The sequence below is a fragment of the Solea senegalensis genome, linkage group LG4 (assembly GCF_019176455.1).
Source record: "Solea senegalensis isolate Sse05_10M linkage group LG4, IFAPA_SoseM_1, whole genome shotgun sequence".
NCBI classification, from domain to species: Eukaryota; Metazoa; Chordata; class Actinopteri; order Pleuronectiformes; family Soleidae; genus Solea; species Solea senegalensis.
The window spans coordinates 18,604,707-18,619,698 of record NC_058024.1 but is presented as its reverse complement, the minus strand read 5'-3'; the positions used below and the strand labels follow the sequence as shown (position 1 = coordinate 18,619,698).

Genomic DNA, 14,992 nt, shown 5'->3' with positions numbered 1-14,992 from the left:
AAGAGCCACAAGCCGAATGCTGAGCCTTGATACTATATGCTCTGAATACTTAACTTTATATACTGCGTAACAAATCAACTGAGGTGTTAAAGAATCATTGTGGAGGTGGGCGGGGTTAGCAGTCAGCTGCATGAGGAATTGGGAGGTGTGGAGATGACTCATGAAAGCAGGAAACTGTCACAGGTGCTGCTGCTTTGTAATCATGCTCCTCTCTTTATATGCTGCAGTGTGTTGGAGCTCTCGAGAAGATGTGACTGTTGCACATGAGAGAAAGTGCGTGGGATACATAGGTTTCCACAACATGCTGCTGTGATATCATCAAAAAGTTGATTTTATCATCATCAATTCTGTTCTTGAGAGCCAGAAAATATGTTTACTCACTCTGACTCTGACAGTGTGTGAGCATTGGGAAGAGAAGCTTTTAAACCATAAGAAAAAGAAATATGTTGATCAACATGGTCAGTTGAAGAGGTCCTTAATAGGGAGGGGAATCAGTATCGGTCAGTATCGGTACTGGTCAAAATCATTGGACATATAAAGATATAAAATCTGATCCAATCCAAAAATCACATGCTTCACTATATACAGACTATAAAAATGTAAACAAAAATCAGCAGAACCATTTTAGCTGAGTCATTTTTGGGCCGTTTATTTCTTCTTTTTTGGGAGAACATTATTTGTTTCACATTTTGAAAAAATAGTGCATGAATGGTCTAAAATGACTGTATCAGACTAATATCGGTATCAGTAGATCCTCGAGTTTGTGATATCTGTAAAAAAGTGGTATCGTCCCATCCCTAGTCCCTAATCCCACATGCGTCGCAAACCCCCCTATGAATGTGTATTTTTGTGATCAGACCTGAAGACGCATATCAGAACACATCGTTTGCATTTAGACGTTATCAGATCACTCGAGGGTGCACAGAACAAGTGAGGACAGAGAGCGACATTTCTTTCTTGAAAACATTTAATTTACAAAGTGTCAGTCTGACAGTTTTTACAGTGCACATGAAACAGAATCAATTACTGGAGGTTCGCAGAACCCTGGTGAAAAATATCAACGACAGTGTTAGAAATGACACTTATTACACAAAAAGAAAGAAAATCAATGTTATATCTACATACACATACTATGTATTGTGACGTCTCACACCATCTCAGCAGAAACCATCTGTGTGTGTGTGTGTGTGTGTGTGTTTTTTGGACCCTCTGAATGTGTCGTATGTATTGAACTGAATACTGAGACGTCTCCATATGGATCAACTGGCCAAGACACTCAGAAGACCTGAGGCCGAATCCCTGCTGGATAATTGGTGTAGCATCATATTTTTTCCTTTACAATATCTTGGACTATCAGATTGTCTTTGCATACAGTGATCCTAAACATAAACAGAAGAAGCATATATTGGGAGAGAGTGGGAAGTGTCATCTGTAATCCTGAGGAATTCCGTATATGTATATGAAATGACGTAAAAATTACGATACAGCAGAATAGATATTATTGTAGCTTAATGCAGCGGTTTGTGGTTTAAGTGTGGTGGCTTTGTTTACACAAGAACTGACATGTTGCTCGTCATGTACACATTTATCTGTGCAGAATAATGAAAATCATGCAGTCAGATATTACAGAAGAACGCCTGTTAATGCTACAGGCTGCCTGACGGCAAATATGTACACTGATTTGTACACGCATTCTTTTATCTTGATCCTGTCTGATGGAGATAGTGGATTTTTTATGTCCACTTTCAACTATCCCGTCATTACTAAAGCCCGCAAATGTGTTCACCTTTGTAACACAATCATAGTTCAGAGTTTCAAAGCTTCGAGATCAACTGAGCCGTTTGCATTTGTGTTGAGTTGAGCTTGTAGTGAACAAGCTTTACGTAACTGAGTATCAGATGGCTGTCAGTCAGTACTCTTATCTTTTTCCTTTTCCTCTCACTCTGTATAACAACAACCCAGTTTAGACTGACACTTCAAATGTGCTCTGTCTACATGGCAGAGAGAAAAAGCACAACATTTCTGATCACAGCAGAGCGATCTCAAAATGTCCTGTGCAATCTTTGGACTTCTCCAAACTGTATATAAATGTGGCAGTGTCACATTATTTTTCCTCCTATGTTGCATTTAGTCCCTGAGCAAAAGTGAATAAGACCAGCTCAACCTCAGTTACCAAGGCGTCACAACCTAGAAACAAAAGGGAGCTTCTGTTCAGTGGCAGTGTGTTTGTTAACAGCTGTTTGTAGCATCCGTTATAAAAAACAGTAACCGTGCAATCCAACAGTTGGTGCTTCTATTCATAGAAGCAAAGATTTGAGATGACGATGTACAGTTTGTCCTGTAGCATAGACTTTATATGCAGGAGTAATGATGGTGACATTTTGAGAAAGATGTAGTACCACCTTTTTAAGACAGAGAACCCAGTCATACAAGCACACAGACATAACACTAATTAAATAATACAAAAAACTCACTCTACAGCTCAAACAAACGCTTACAAACTCGTTTTTATATCTTAGTGAGGACACGTCATAAGACATAATGCATTCCCTAGCCCCTTATCTTAACCTTAACCATCAACAATAAGCCTGAAACCAGATCTTAACAGAAAAAGCCCTTTAAACTTGTGGGGGCCAGACAAAAGGGTCATATTGTCCTCACAAACATAGGTTTGTACAATTTCTGGACCTCACAAAGATATAAATACAAGTACACAAACACACACACACATACAGGAAGCGAGGTTAAAGTTTTAGGATTGTCAGAGAAATTTGGTGACCTGATAATATCTCCATTCGAGGAGAATAATGTTTTCATTCATTCATTCAGCTCAGCCATCATTCTTAAACACCTGCTGGGAAATAACACCCAGCAGTCACTCACTCAGTCTGGCATCACAGGGTGCTCAGTTGGCCTCAGACTCACTGTCAGACCCACACAGCTGTGTTGTAGTCAAACAAGGGCTGCATTTTCTCCACACCAGTCTCTGGCGGTCTCCCGTCTACATAAAGCTCTGCAAATGGGTGCTGGTAAAAGAGGGGGAAGTGATGTGGACGGTGCTGGTGGCTCCTTTCTGGTTCACCTAGACATGGACCTGGCCTGCCTTTGCTCTGCTGTCCGTTTGACCAGAACGGCAGGTAGAAACTGCCTTTTGAACTTTTAGGCACCATTTTTTTCGGCCTTTTGTAGAGGTCGCCCTCTGGCAGCTCAGGAGCTATCCAGCCTGGCCTCTCCTTCAGCAGCTTGTCTCTGTCAGGCCGGACAGTGCGCAGGAACTTTTTGAAGATGTTTGTGGTTAGCGAGAACCTCTTGCAGATCTCCTGTGAACGGCTGAGGCGGAGAGGGTGAGCAGGGGTGTCCGGCCTATCCCCTCCTCCGTCCACTGTCCTCTCCTCTCCCTTCCTTGCCTCTTCTTCCACCTCCTCCCGCTCCACCTCAGGCAGGTCCAACCAGTTACCCACCAGGTCTGCAAAGACATTGTCGCCCAACACTAAGGGCTGGCGGTTGCGGCTGCGGCTCATTAATGAAGAGGTCCAGTCGCTGGCATCGTCTGTGCTCTCTGGGGAGTAGTCGCTGTCTAGTGAAGGTCCCTCCCTGGAGAGGCTGTACAGGATGCCAGGCAGGTCCACTGCGTGACCATGAGTATGAGGTTGTGGGTGAGGACAGAGCTCTGGTGGAGGGTTTCCCACCATTGGGCCATAGAAGTCCACTTGAGGGGCTGTGTACCCTGACCATCTTTTGGGCACTGACTCAAGGTCATTCTCATCTGCCGTTCTGGAGGTTCCTTCAACCTCACTCTGCAGACTGGATGCGGAGAACGAAGACGTTCCCAGGCTGCTTCTGTTTCGAGATGAGTTGTTGCTTTCTAGCGTGAAGGTGTTTCTGCTCCCCAAAGATGACCTTGGACTTAGCATCAGACTTGGGCTGCTGTCCTCTGGCAGAGTTTGCCTAAAGTGTAGCCCATGATCCTTTTCTGACTCTGACGCTTCGTCAGTTGTAGTTGATGTAATAGCTGGCGGAGCAGGATGTGGCATCCCTCGGTTAATGGGGCGACCTGAAATGTCCAGGTTTTCTAGAGCCGTCTGGACCTGGAGGACTTTGAGTTCCTGAAGGGCTCCCATCATTGAATTCATCTGAGCGTGGAGGCCATCCCCGGCTTCTTTCATAGACGTCTGCAGAGAAAATGGAAACAAATTAGAGAGGTTTAGAGACAGATTTCCACAAATGCCCAGTTTGACTAAAGGGCAAATTCCTTGTAGAGCTCATTATTTCAGTTTTTGGACTCAAGTTCATCATTTATCATGACACCAACACAAATGTAAATCAAACACAATCACAAGAGGGCCACACAACGGTGTAGTGATTAGTGCTGTTGCCTTGCAGCAAAAAGACCCGGGTTCATGACACGGTTGGAACAAGGGCCTTCTGCATGCATGTTCTCCCCGTGTGCGTGGGTTTTTTCCTCCCACTGACCAAAGTCACGCAGAGGTTAATTGGACGCTCTGAATTGCCTGTAGGTGTGAATGTGAGAGTGGACGGTTCTTCGTCTCCGTGTGTTGGCCCAGCGATGGACTGGCAACCTGTTCAGGACGTACCCTGCCTTTGGCCCTCGTCCAGCTACCCGCGAGCCTCATGTTGAGGATAAGGCGGGAGACAATGGACAGATGGAATCTCAACTGACATGATCAGAAGGATTAAATGTCCAGTACACTGTATGTTGCTGAATGTAAATAACACAAAATAGACCTGTTTTTATGTTGGTTAGAGTCTGTGTTCTTCTCTAGTGTTCCAGGCCTCACACCTTTTTTATCTATGGGTCATGTGACCTAGTTTTGGATGACAGGCTGGGTCCCATATGGCTGGCGTATGAGAGAGGATCCAGATCATGACAGCTGTAAAACAGACTCGCTGGTTCGTTTTTTTCCCCCTCACACTTTTTTTTTATGACATTTTTATCCTTCCATCTGTATCCTCTTTTCTCCTCCAATCTTTTTGTCTTCACTCTTACTTACTCTGTGCAGCAGTGATCATACAAGCTGCTTTTATCTTCCTCCTCTTCCTCCTCCACCTCCACTCTTTCCGCTCTCATCTGTGTAACAGCCTGTGTCATGTGACCTGACTAACTGTCTTCTCCCGAAGGCGGTCAGAAAGCCCACAGGCAACATACTGACCTATAACTCGCAGGCCTGAATCATAGCACACCGTGACCCAGACTTGGTCTCATCATTTAAAAACATGCCCATTATTATTGAATGAACCTGTCAGGAATCCTACAACCGTTTTTAAAGATTTAAACATCTGAGGAAAGATGAGAGAAGACAAACGTGTCTGGGAAAAAGCTCTCCTTCTAGCACATTCCAAAGTATTTCCCTTATAAATCAAGTAGTATCATTCAGCAAATACTTGAACATTCAAAATCAAACATGAATGCAATCTAATGCAAATATAACTGGTTGCATCTTTGGAAATAAACCACTGATCTTCTGTAAGAAAATGTCTTTGACCTGCTCTGATCACCAAGACGACTTGCAGCGATATTACATTACTAAATGTAAACCTTACCTTCTGTAAACTGTCAAAAAGCAGGAGGTAACATGTCCCTGTCAATCTCACTGTTGCACCACCGCCAGCCCTGGCACTGTCTCCCACCTTTCAAACTGTTCAGTCTAACTGCCCATATATGTATCTCTGTCCAATGAGGGGACACCGCTGGGTGTGACAGCCAATCAGCATGGCACGTCTAGACGATAATCCCCAAATGGCGGTGAGAGGATGGGGGCGAAGGGTGGGGGGGTGTTTACTGAGGCGGAAAGCTACTGAACAATGAAAAGGAAGATAGTGAGAGTCAGCCGGATGAGCAGGGATGGAGGGAGGGGAGGAGGAGAGTTCACAGAGGGGGATCCCTCGCCATATGTTTAGATGTCGAAGAGAAAACTGTTGATGGTTTCAATTATGGATGACACCATAAGAACACATGACGGAGAGAGAGAGAGAGGTAGGTGTAACCCCAGGCTGTGATACTTAATCTTGGGGGACCAGTGATTGTGTGACTGGGTGGGTGGGAAAAGTGGCCATGTAGACAACTGGCAGCACAAGCTCAGCATCATTTATTAACAAATGAGTCTGTTTAAGCTCTGTGGGAGAAGTTTGTACAAAGAAATGTGGGTTTTCTGGGAAAAATACAACAGATAAACTGTCTAGGCTTCATTTTGATCTCAGAAACAAACTCTAACCCAAGATTACATGACTTTTTAGTTAAATGTTCAATATTCTTACCCAAAGAACGGGCGCACAGAGCAATTAGCAATACTCAACCTTAGGTTTTGATGCTGTGATGCAAATAAAATAATAACTCCTTCAGTTTCAATATTGCACAATTTCTTTCTCCTAAACAGACAGTCTTAAACAGACCTCTAATCTCAAATTACAATGTTATGAAACATAAAACAGCAGAAATCAGGCTGGTGTCCCCCTTCACCTGCTGTTGATTCATTTTATTTTTATTTTATTCAGAGTTATATACTGCTACATACTGTTTATACAGTACCTTGACACTTTTCCAATACACTGCACTATTAAAAGTAAGCCTCTGGGTTGAAACACTTGGCTCATCACTGACATATAGCTGAGGTGCGTGGTTTTTGATGAGTTCAGAGAATAGACCTGACTAAATCGATGCACGTGCTCAGGACAAAAGCCTCGGAGCTTGTTAAATTAGGCAAAGAGGGGAGGTGTAATTAGCACTATCAGGGTATCACTTGTCTACGTGCCTTTCACATACGGTTGTCCTCACTTGCTGTAATTGCAGTTGCCCTGGGAAAGAGAGGATAATTATGGTTTACTTTCCTGCGCATCAACAGTCATCAAGTGAGGACGTGAGGGTTTGTGCATTGTTGCCGCTTCAGAGACAGACATGTGGCCTCAGTGAAGTTTTGCCGGGATCAACGGAGGGATTTACCACACTCTGCTAAAATCTGCACCATTTATGTGCATTAGATTTGCTTTTGAAATGTCATCTCCTAAGCCGACCATGTTCATGCCGCACCTGTTTGCACATGCTAACAAAATAACATCCTATTTAGCTCACGCCACACACACACACACACGATTATTTAAAGCACACGTAGTTGTTCACTGACTTTTCTATTCTAAGGCAACATTATTAATGCATACTGTGACCTGGAGAACAGAGGAACAGCAGTAAAACAAAACCCTATTACCGCATATTATCAGGTCTAACTACCTGCAGGTGTTGCCATTTCAAGGCTGAACTTTGTGGCCCGACTGTGTCGGCCTTTTCAACCTTCATTCTGCCTCCTACTCGGACAGATGCTGACTTTAAATTAAAGTCCCGCAGCAGTTTCTCGTCCGGACGCAGATGTCGTGAATCCTGAGCTGTCTCACATTTACAAGGTGTGAATGGTGAGGGCCTCATTAGGATAAAGACAGCGATGACACAGATCTGACAGGACACAGTCATCTAAAGGCCCTGATATACGCGTGGACCCTAATAAGAAAGGAGATTAATCGGGGGAATGCTGTACCACCCAGACACACGGGCATCATTACGCCAATCGTAAAGTTCAGCAAAATCCCTTTTTGAACCGAAGCATCAACCTTTTAAATCCATCAACCATGTCTTTCCATAAAAAACTAATCTTTAAAAAGCAAAGTAAATAGGAAATACTAACAGGGACTGTCCAGATTCTGTCCATCACTTCTTTCTTTTCTTCTTCTGTCTCCAATGATGCCAGCCAACCATTATACAATTACCACTTGTTAAAAGGTTCTGGCTTTTTGGAATTTTATATCCTCGTGTCAAGATCCATCAGTTGTAGTGATGCACCCACAATCCATTCAATATGAATTATGTCTCTCTGCATAAACATCACCTCAGTCGTTCTGTATTTGATGGGAAAAATAAACTAATCCCACAGATCCTCACATGCCCTGACTTGACTCACTTCAATAAGTGTTTTTCCTTTTTTCTTTTTTTTTTTCAATGCAGCATTGTGTGCGCATGCATGTCTTGCGCCCTCCATCGTGTTGTACTCATTAACTGGATTATTAGGTGGAAAATTAAATGCAAACACAAACCTTAAACAAACCCTGCTCTATTCTGAGCAATAAAGTGCAGGTTATTCACCGATGTGTGTTATTTGCTGAAGGGGGGGGTTGGAAACAGAGAGCCCAAGGTTATCAGGACAAAAAGGTCTTCCTGTTTGGAGTGAACTGGCCGGCAGCAACAACTATGGTGTGCTCCACCCTCCCTCCACCTCTACCCCTAATTAAAAATGAATAGTGGGCTGTGTGGGTCAAGGATAGGAATGGCTTCTGTGTCTGGGGGATACAGAGAGAGTCACTGTGACTTAACTGCTGGACACGGCACAGACCACAGTGGACAACCCTGAGGTTATGATCAAGGGGGCAATAAAGCTGTACAGCCTTCACGGAAATAAATTAATTACTGTTCACAGAGCAATGAACGCCTCTCTTTTTATTTTTATGAAGGGGCTCATATGGCGACCGTGTTGGGACTGAATGTCCTCAGGGTCGTGTTCAACAGTGAGTTATGATCAATGATAGAAAACAGCTCGTAAATACTTCTTTTATTTGGTCGTGGCACAGTGAGCTTTTCTTATAGATGTCCACATTTATTTTTACAGATTGTTCGATATGTTGCTTGCATGGACTGTGGTGTGTATATGACTGTGCCCACACCTAATGGATAGATTTACTGTTGTTGTTGTTGTTGTTGTTGTCAATTAATAGTTATGGTTAGGTTACATCACGCTACAGTTAATTAAAATCATTAACAAAACAATAGTACTGTATTTATCATTCATTCATTCATCTTCTACCATTTATTCTCCACACGCGGGGGGGCGCTGGTGCCAACCCCAGCTGAAAGGGGGAAGGCGGGGTACCAGTCCATCACAGGGCCGACTGTATTTATGGTATTAATTAATTTTTGGACCAAAGGTTCACAGCTCTTCATGCCCAATGTTCCAGCTTGTTTCATAAAACAAGCTCACACTATGAGCGGCGACTGCCATAAATCTTAAATTTCTATACTTTTGCAGAGTTTTTTTTCTGCCTCTACCTCATTCAGATGGAGGCAAAACAGGTCGCTTTTCACTGGAGTAATGAACATGTCACCGTAAAGAGGTGATAAACGAGAGGAACTGTCCCTTTTTAAAACCAGACCTATTTGAAACAAATCTATCACTGTTCTCAGACTCGCTGCCCAGTAAAAGACTCCCCCATGACCTTTTCCGAGAGATGGGAGGTGGTTTAATGGCTTGTTTCCTGCTGAATCTCATTTACGCCGCTGCGAAAACGTGGGAGACACAGGCTGATTAGAAACCATATCATCATCATCTTTGCTAGATGATATTTGGAGACAGTCTGGAGCCCAATCTGTTGCTTTCTCTGCCACAAATCTTCACTGGAAGCAATCACTGTGAGATAGCGTCTCGATTACGCAGCAAGTTGACGTCAGCGCCTTGTGTGAGTGGGCAGTGAAAGTGTTTGGCCGTTTCTCCCGGCTCTAACATCAAATGTGACGCTGACTTTGCACATACCTCTCCCTGTAAAAATCCCAGACACATTTTGCTGAAGAAAATCTGCTTGATTTTTGTGCAGCTTCAAAGAACCATATTAGCATATGAGAAGAAGACGTTGTAATTAATTTATTAGGTTTATTTTTAAACTACAAAAGATTTTGGACTTCAATATTTGTCACTTATTCAGGCAATTGTGTATAAAAGTATAATTGACTCCTAGATATATTTGTACATCAGTGAACATCTGTCAACAAATAGACTTGTTAAGCTGTGTTCCTGGATCAGGCTTGCCTTTAGACTGAGTGCAATACCTTTCCTTGGTAGGAGGTGTGTGTGCGCTATGTGCTTGATGGCATCAGCAAGATACAGTACGTATCGCGACGTTCTACCGATGCACCGACATTGAACGACATGAAATGCGACACAAGAGACTTGTTGTTTTCTGCTCGGTTTAAGACTCTTTGTACGAGAATAGACTGTGGGTGTTGAAGAAACACAAGGGAGAGATGCTCTTTTGTCGCCCAATCAGCTGACTGTCATGGGTCTAGCTCCACCCGTACCATACCGTAACCCAAGGGAACAGTACCAAAACATGGATGGAACACTTGGAGTCAGTTATTTTGCTGCTATTCCTAATGGAAACGCGCAAAAAAAAAACATTACCCTGCAAGTTGTCACTCAATCAGTGAACCTTTCTGAGGTGTAATGTCAAACATTACCAGACTCTTTTAGGGCATGGATCAAACAAAAAAACTTAAAATAAAAGGCTGTAGAGAGAGGGACAATATTGCACTAAACCTCAGTGTTTGCCCATGAGAAATAATTCATATATTTTTTCCTTCCAGTGAAGGCAAATAGAGACGAGCAGAAACAGGACTTTCCTCCATTGCTGTAACCACTCAGTTGTTTTACAAACAAAGCAAATCTGCACTTTGTCCAAGGCAGTGATTTTCTCTCATTCGCCATTCTCTGAACCATGATATATGCCATGATGAAAAGAAGCTTTGTGTAAAGGTCTGTGGTTCCATCTCAAACATGGTCATCAGCCACACTGAACACCACAGCTGCCACTAAGAGTTAGGCCAATTTTAGCCGAGGGGAAGGAAGGGCAGGTTTGAGAACAGGAGCCGTGAGGGAGGCACAAAACTAATGAGCCTGAATGAAAACCACTGTGCTCCTTTGTTTAGTGAACAGTTTTATGATCCAATGTCTTAAAGTGCAGCACTGGTGTTTTCTTAGGTACTGTAACCTCATGTTTGGCAGCCTTGGTGTTGAATTCCAAGGTGACAGACGAACTTTGCCTCAGGTGTAAAAAGGGATGAAGGAGTGTGTGATGAATGTGAGATCAGCTTTCAGCTTCAGCGGTGATCATATCAAAAGCTCTGATTTATGCTTCGGTGACGCTGTTAAGCAGGTGTGAAACCTCCATTTACAGAAGATGAGTCAAATGCATGTCGGTGTTTGGATCTGTGACAACAAGCAGGCAGGAAGACTTTGTCTGTCTGAATAATGAGTCATTGGTGAGTTTAAAAATATTTCACTGCTGCCATTATGTGCACGACTTGTCGTGCTTTTTAAAGGAGCAAATAGAAGCAGACAGCTGTGTTTTCAGCTGCAGGAACACATGTAGAAAGATGGAAAATGACGATACATTCCTGACTTGAAATCTAATCTGTCAGATCTACGTTTTAGTGACACTGGTGTCTCGGTTGTGGTCAGCAGACACAAGAAATAGCCCGCAGACCTGTCAGGTCACAGGTCAAATGTTCAAGCGTGACCTAACACAGACCACCCACCCCCCGGCACAGTCAGCAGCACACCACACACACACTTCTGACACCTTTCACATTCTCATATTGCGTTCTTTCACATTAGCAGCTGACCTTAATGGCATCTACATGCTTGCATGCCACATTTTGCTTTTAAAGAGACTACAACACATTAAAGGATTTTTGTCAGTTTCTGTTCCTTCCTTTTGTACACGTGACAATTTTAGTTCACATTTTCGTAATACTAAATGAGAATAGACATCTAGCCTGGATTCACTAAACTCTGCCCAGCTTTCTTGTAATATAATAATGACAAGGGCCACTGTACATGGAGTTTGCATGTTCTCCCTGTGTGTGTGTGTGTGTGTGTGTGTGTGGGGGGGTTCTCTCCGGTTTCGTCCCACTGTCCAAAAACATGCAGATTTGGGGACACTCTAAATTGACCGTGAGTGTGAGAGTGGATGGTTGTTTGTCGATATGTGGCCCTGTGATGGACTGGCAATCTGTCCTGGGTGTACCTCGCCTTTCGCCCTATGTCAGCTGGGATTGGCACCAGCGCGCCCCAGGACCCTCATGTGGAGGATGACGTGGTAGAAGATGGAAGGATGAATGGTTGGAAGAAACTAACTAACACTACGAACAGTAATTAATACAAGACTGACGTCCAGCTGAATAATAAAGAGGTCAATTGAAATACTTGAACTTGAGCATGAAGTCTGAATACATGTTTATCAAAGTTACAGCATGGTAAAAGAACAGCCTCATCCGTCTGAGACATGATATGCCAAGTCTTTTTATTGATTGATTTTTACACTGTTCAGAAATGAATGTGAAACAGTGCATTGGCTGCAAACTCCACAATGTGAAACTGGACTGTTATGGTCCTTTTTAAAAGCCCCATCTCAGTCTTTGGAACATAGTTAGTAGAGATATTGAAGAACCACTTGACTCAGCCTGGTAGCTCTAAGTCGCTTGTTAGATGTTTGTGATCTCTGTGGTGCAGATGGAGCCAGTTAACCACTCTCCACTGAGCACTGGATGAGAGTCAGTCGCAGTAGAAAGAAAACTGACAACATTGGCATCGATGTCTGTAGTCCTCTGAACAACAGATTGTAGCCCACATGGTCCTGGGCAGGAGGAGGCTGCCTGGCCCTTTTTAAACTGGCATCTGCTCACTGATCTCATCTATTAAATCCCTGGAGTGGCACAGCAATTTTTCTATTATGTTACCAAACTGCGATATGGCAGCTGTAGTTTTGCAACATGTCCTCCTGGCATTATTGTCTACTCTGCTGAAATCTCAAGTACCACTTCACTGATGTGTAGCTAATGTGGAGCAGAGAATAAAGCAGATTATGTTGCAACACACACACACACACACACACACACAGCCATGTGATGCTTCTCTGTTTCTGTGTTTGCTTTGAAGATGATTCCAAATGAAGACTGTGCCATTTGAAGCTCCTTTGAAAACGTGTCACTGCCAAGTGTGTCTGTGAGGCTGCAGCTCAAACATTTAGTTGTTGTCAAAGTCAAAGGAATGACAGCGTAAGGAAGACACCATCAAATGAATGAGCTGATAGGGAGGATAAATGAACACGTTAAATTACAGAGTCTTAAAATTCCATTTGGAGCAAAAAGAATGAGATGAATCCCTTTAACTGTGTCACTTACTCACATTACTCTCTACTGCAACATTACATTTCATGTGAATCTTTAAGAAGAAGTGTCATCAGAAAAGACTTAGGTTTACTGTTTTGAGTTATGAGGCTGAAAACATCTTTCCCAGATGTGTGGACAGAGAGGAGGAGGAGGAGGACACACATGCCGCTGGTCCGTTCAAAGCTTTAAAACGAAAAATCCACCTGAAACTAAAAGCTGAAATACAACGAGCAGGACTGAGTCTTCCAGGACACCGAAAATGCAAAAACAAAAACAACAAAAAAGTGATATTATTTATGAGAAAACGCACATTTCGAATTCCGTTTCTGTCTGCGCGCAAAATACGCGTGCCAGATATGGCGATTACAGATGGTGCCCGTTTAAAGCACAGACTGATAAAGTCTCCTCACAGTATTAGTCGCAGTAATATAATTGTGAATAAAGGGATGGGAAACGTACCAGTTCTTGCTTCAGTCGCCTCAGACACGCGTCCATGTTTTTGCATTCTGGTTTGGAGAACTGTTCCATATCTTCCTCTTCACAAACGAGGATTTCAGACGAAACGCGTCGCCAGTCGCCGCTCGAGCATGACTGACCCGAGGAAGCTTCCTTCTGGGTAGACAATTAAAAAAAATGTAGAGGAGAAAGAACAAGCAGAAGAAGAAGCAAAAGAAGAAGAAAAAGGAGAAGAAGAAGAAGAAGATGAAAAGCCTCAACAGAAGAAGCACAGATCTTGTTGAGGAATGCGCGCGCGGGTCCTAATGACGTGGATGCCGTACTTAAAATAAAAACAGCTCCTGATGACGAAAACGTGTTTACTGCAAAAAAATGACTGAGAGATCCTCTCGTGTCTGCACCAACAGACTCACTCACTGTGTATGTGTGTGTGTCACTCAATGACTGTCAGCCTCTCTCTCTCCCTCCCTCTGTGTGTGTGTGTGTGTGTGTGTGTGTTCAGTATGTTTTGCCCTTTGCTTTTTTCTCATTCAAGAGGAGCTTATTTTGCCTCCGTCTATTTTCGTCCCATGAAGGAGCCTCTCATGACAAATCTCATTCAAACCAGGATGCATCATAAATGTTGGAGCAGCAGATTTGGTCTCATAAGCTTCTGTGTCATCATAATAAAGTCTGTGACAAGATCTACAAGATTATAGAGCCAATAATAATAATAATAACAATAATAATAAAGCATAAATGAGAAATGTGCTTCTACCATAAAACTGCAGGCTTCCACAGCCACACTCAGACTGGAGGAGGATGTTTTAGGAGGATGTGTTGAAACGAGCCATATGTGTCATGAAAGGAGACCTATAGAGACAGTTTCCTGACCACCATCACAGAGGTCACAGAGGAAGCACCTGAGCCACAGGCTTTTGTTGTGTGACCTGGATATAAAATTTCATGAGTGAGGCCAGGAAGCATTTGAAAATACAAGGCAGCCAATCTGGAGCGTGTTTACTGCTGCTTCCCTCTGAACATACACAGCTGACATTTCTCGAAGGTTTTCTGAAGCGGCCAGGGAAACTCAGTGAGGTCTGCTTCATATCGTGTTTGTTAAATACGCTCTTATTAGTTGTTTGGTCCATAAAAATGTCAGAAAATCATGTTTCCAAAACATCTTTTTTCCCCCAAAACCAAAGACATTCCATATTTCTGGTTTCGTCTGGGTCAATCAAGTAAATAGTTTCAGTAATAGTTTAGTAATTGATTAACAGACTATTAAATGCTGCAGCTCTACTTGCTAAACCAACCATAATATCCATGTCCATATTAATAGCTGACATTAACTGTTAAATGATTGTCTGCCTACAGTTTTGTAGAAAAGTCAGCATCAGTGTGTTTAAAAATTGGGATATTAAGACGTGTTATTTGGTGAATAAACTGGATTGATATATCAAAGATTATACAGAACAAATTCAGCCTTAATGCAGAGAATATTAACAGCAAGGCACTGCAGTTACAGTTCATGACTGTGTGTGTGTGGACATTTATCAT

At 42.9% G+C, this 14,992-nt stretch overlaps 1 protein-coding gene across 2 annotated transcripts; it reads right to left on the bottom strand.

Annotated features, from left to right (window-relative positions):
* Positions 1-938: 938 nt before the first annotated feature.
* inka2 (inka box actin regulator 2) lies at positions 939-13,646 on the bottom strand. Of its 2 annotated transcripts, none has more exons than XM_044022978.1 (2): positions 13,457-13,646; positions 939-4,172 (listed from the first exon to the last, which is right to left on the bottom strand). In XM_044022978.1, the coding sequence occupies exons 1-2, from the start codon at positions 13,523-13,525 to the stop codon at positions 2,928-2,930; spliced, it is 1,314 nt and encodes a 437-aa protein (XP_043878913.1). In that variant the 5' UTR covers positions 13,526-13,646; the 3' UTR covers positions 939-2,927. The 2 variants fall into 2 exon arrangements, with proteins under 2 accessions (XP_043878913.1, XP_043878914.1); XM_044022979.1 differs by lacking the exon at positions 13,457-13,646 and adding an exon at positions 5,563-5,653.
* Positions 13,647-14,992: the final 1,346 nt, after the last annotated feature.

Bases quoted from the DNA above. Each gene is read 5' to 3' on its own strand.
- inka2 (XM_044022978.1), bottom strand. From the start codon at position 13,525: ATGGAACAGTTCTCCAAACCAGAATGCAAAAACATGGACGCGTGTCTG. The intron at 4,173-13,456 runs GTACGTTTCCCA...TTTTCTCTGCAG, and splicing joins GGCGACTGAAGCAAGAACTG to ACGTCTATGAAAGAAGCCGG.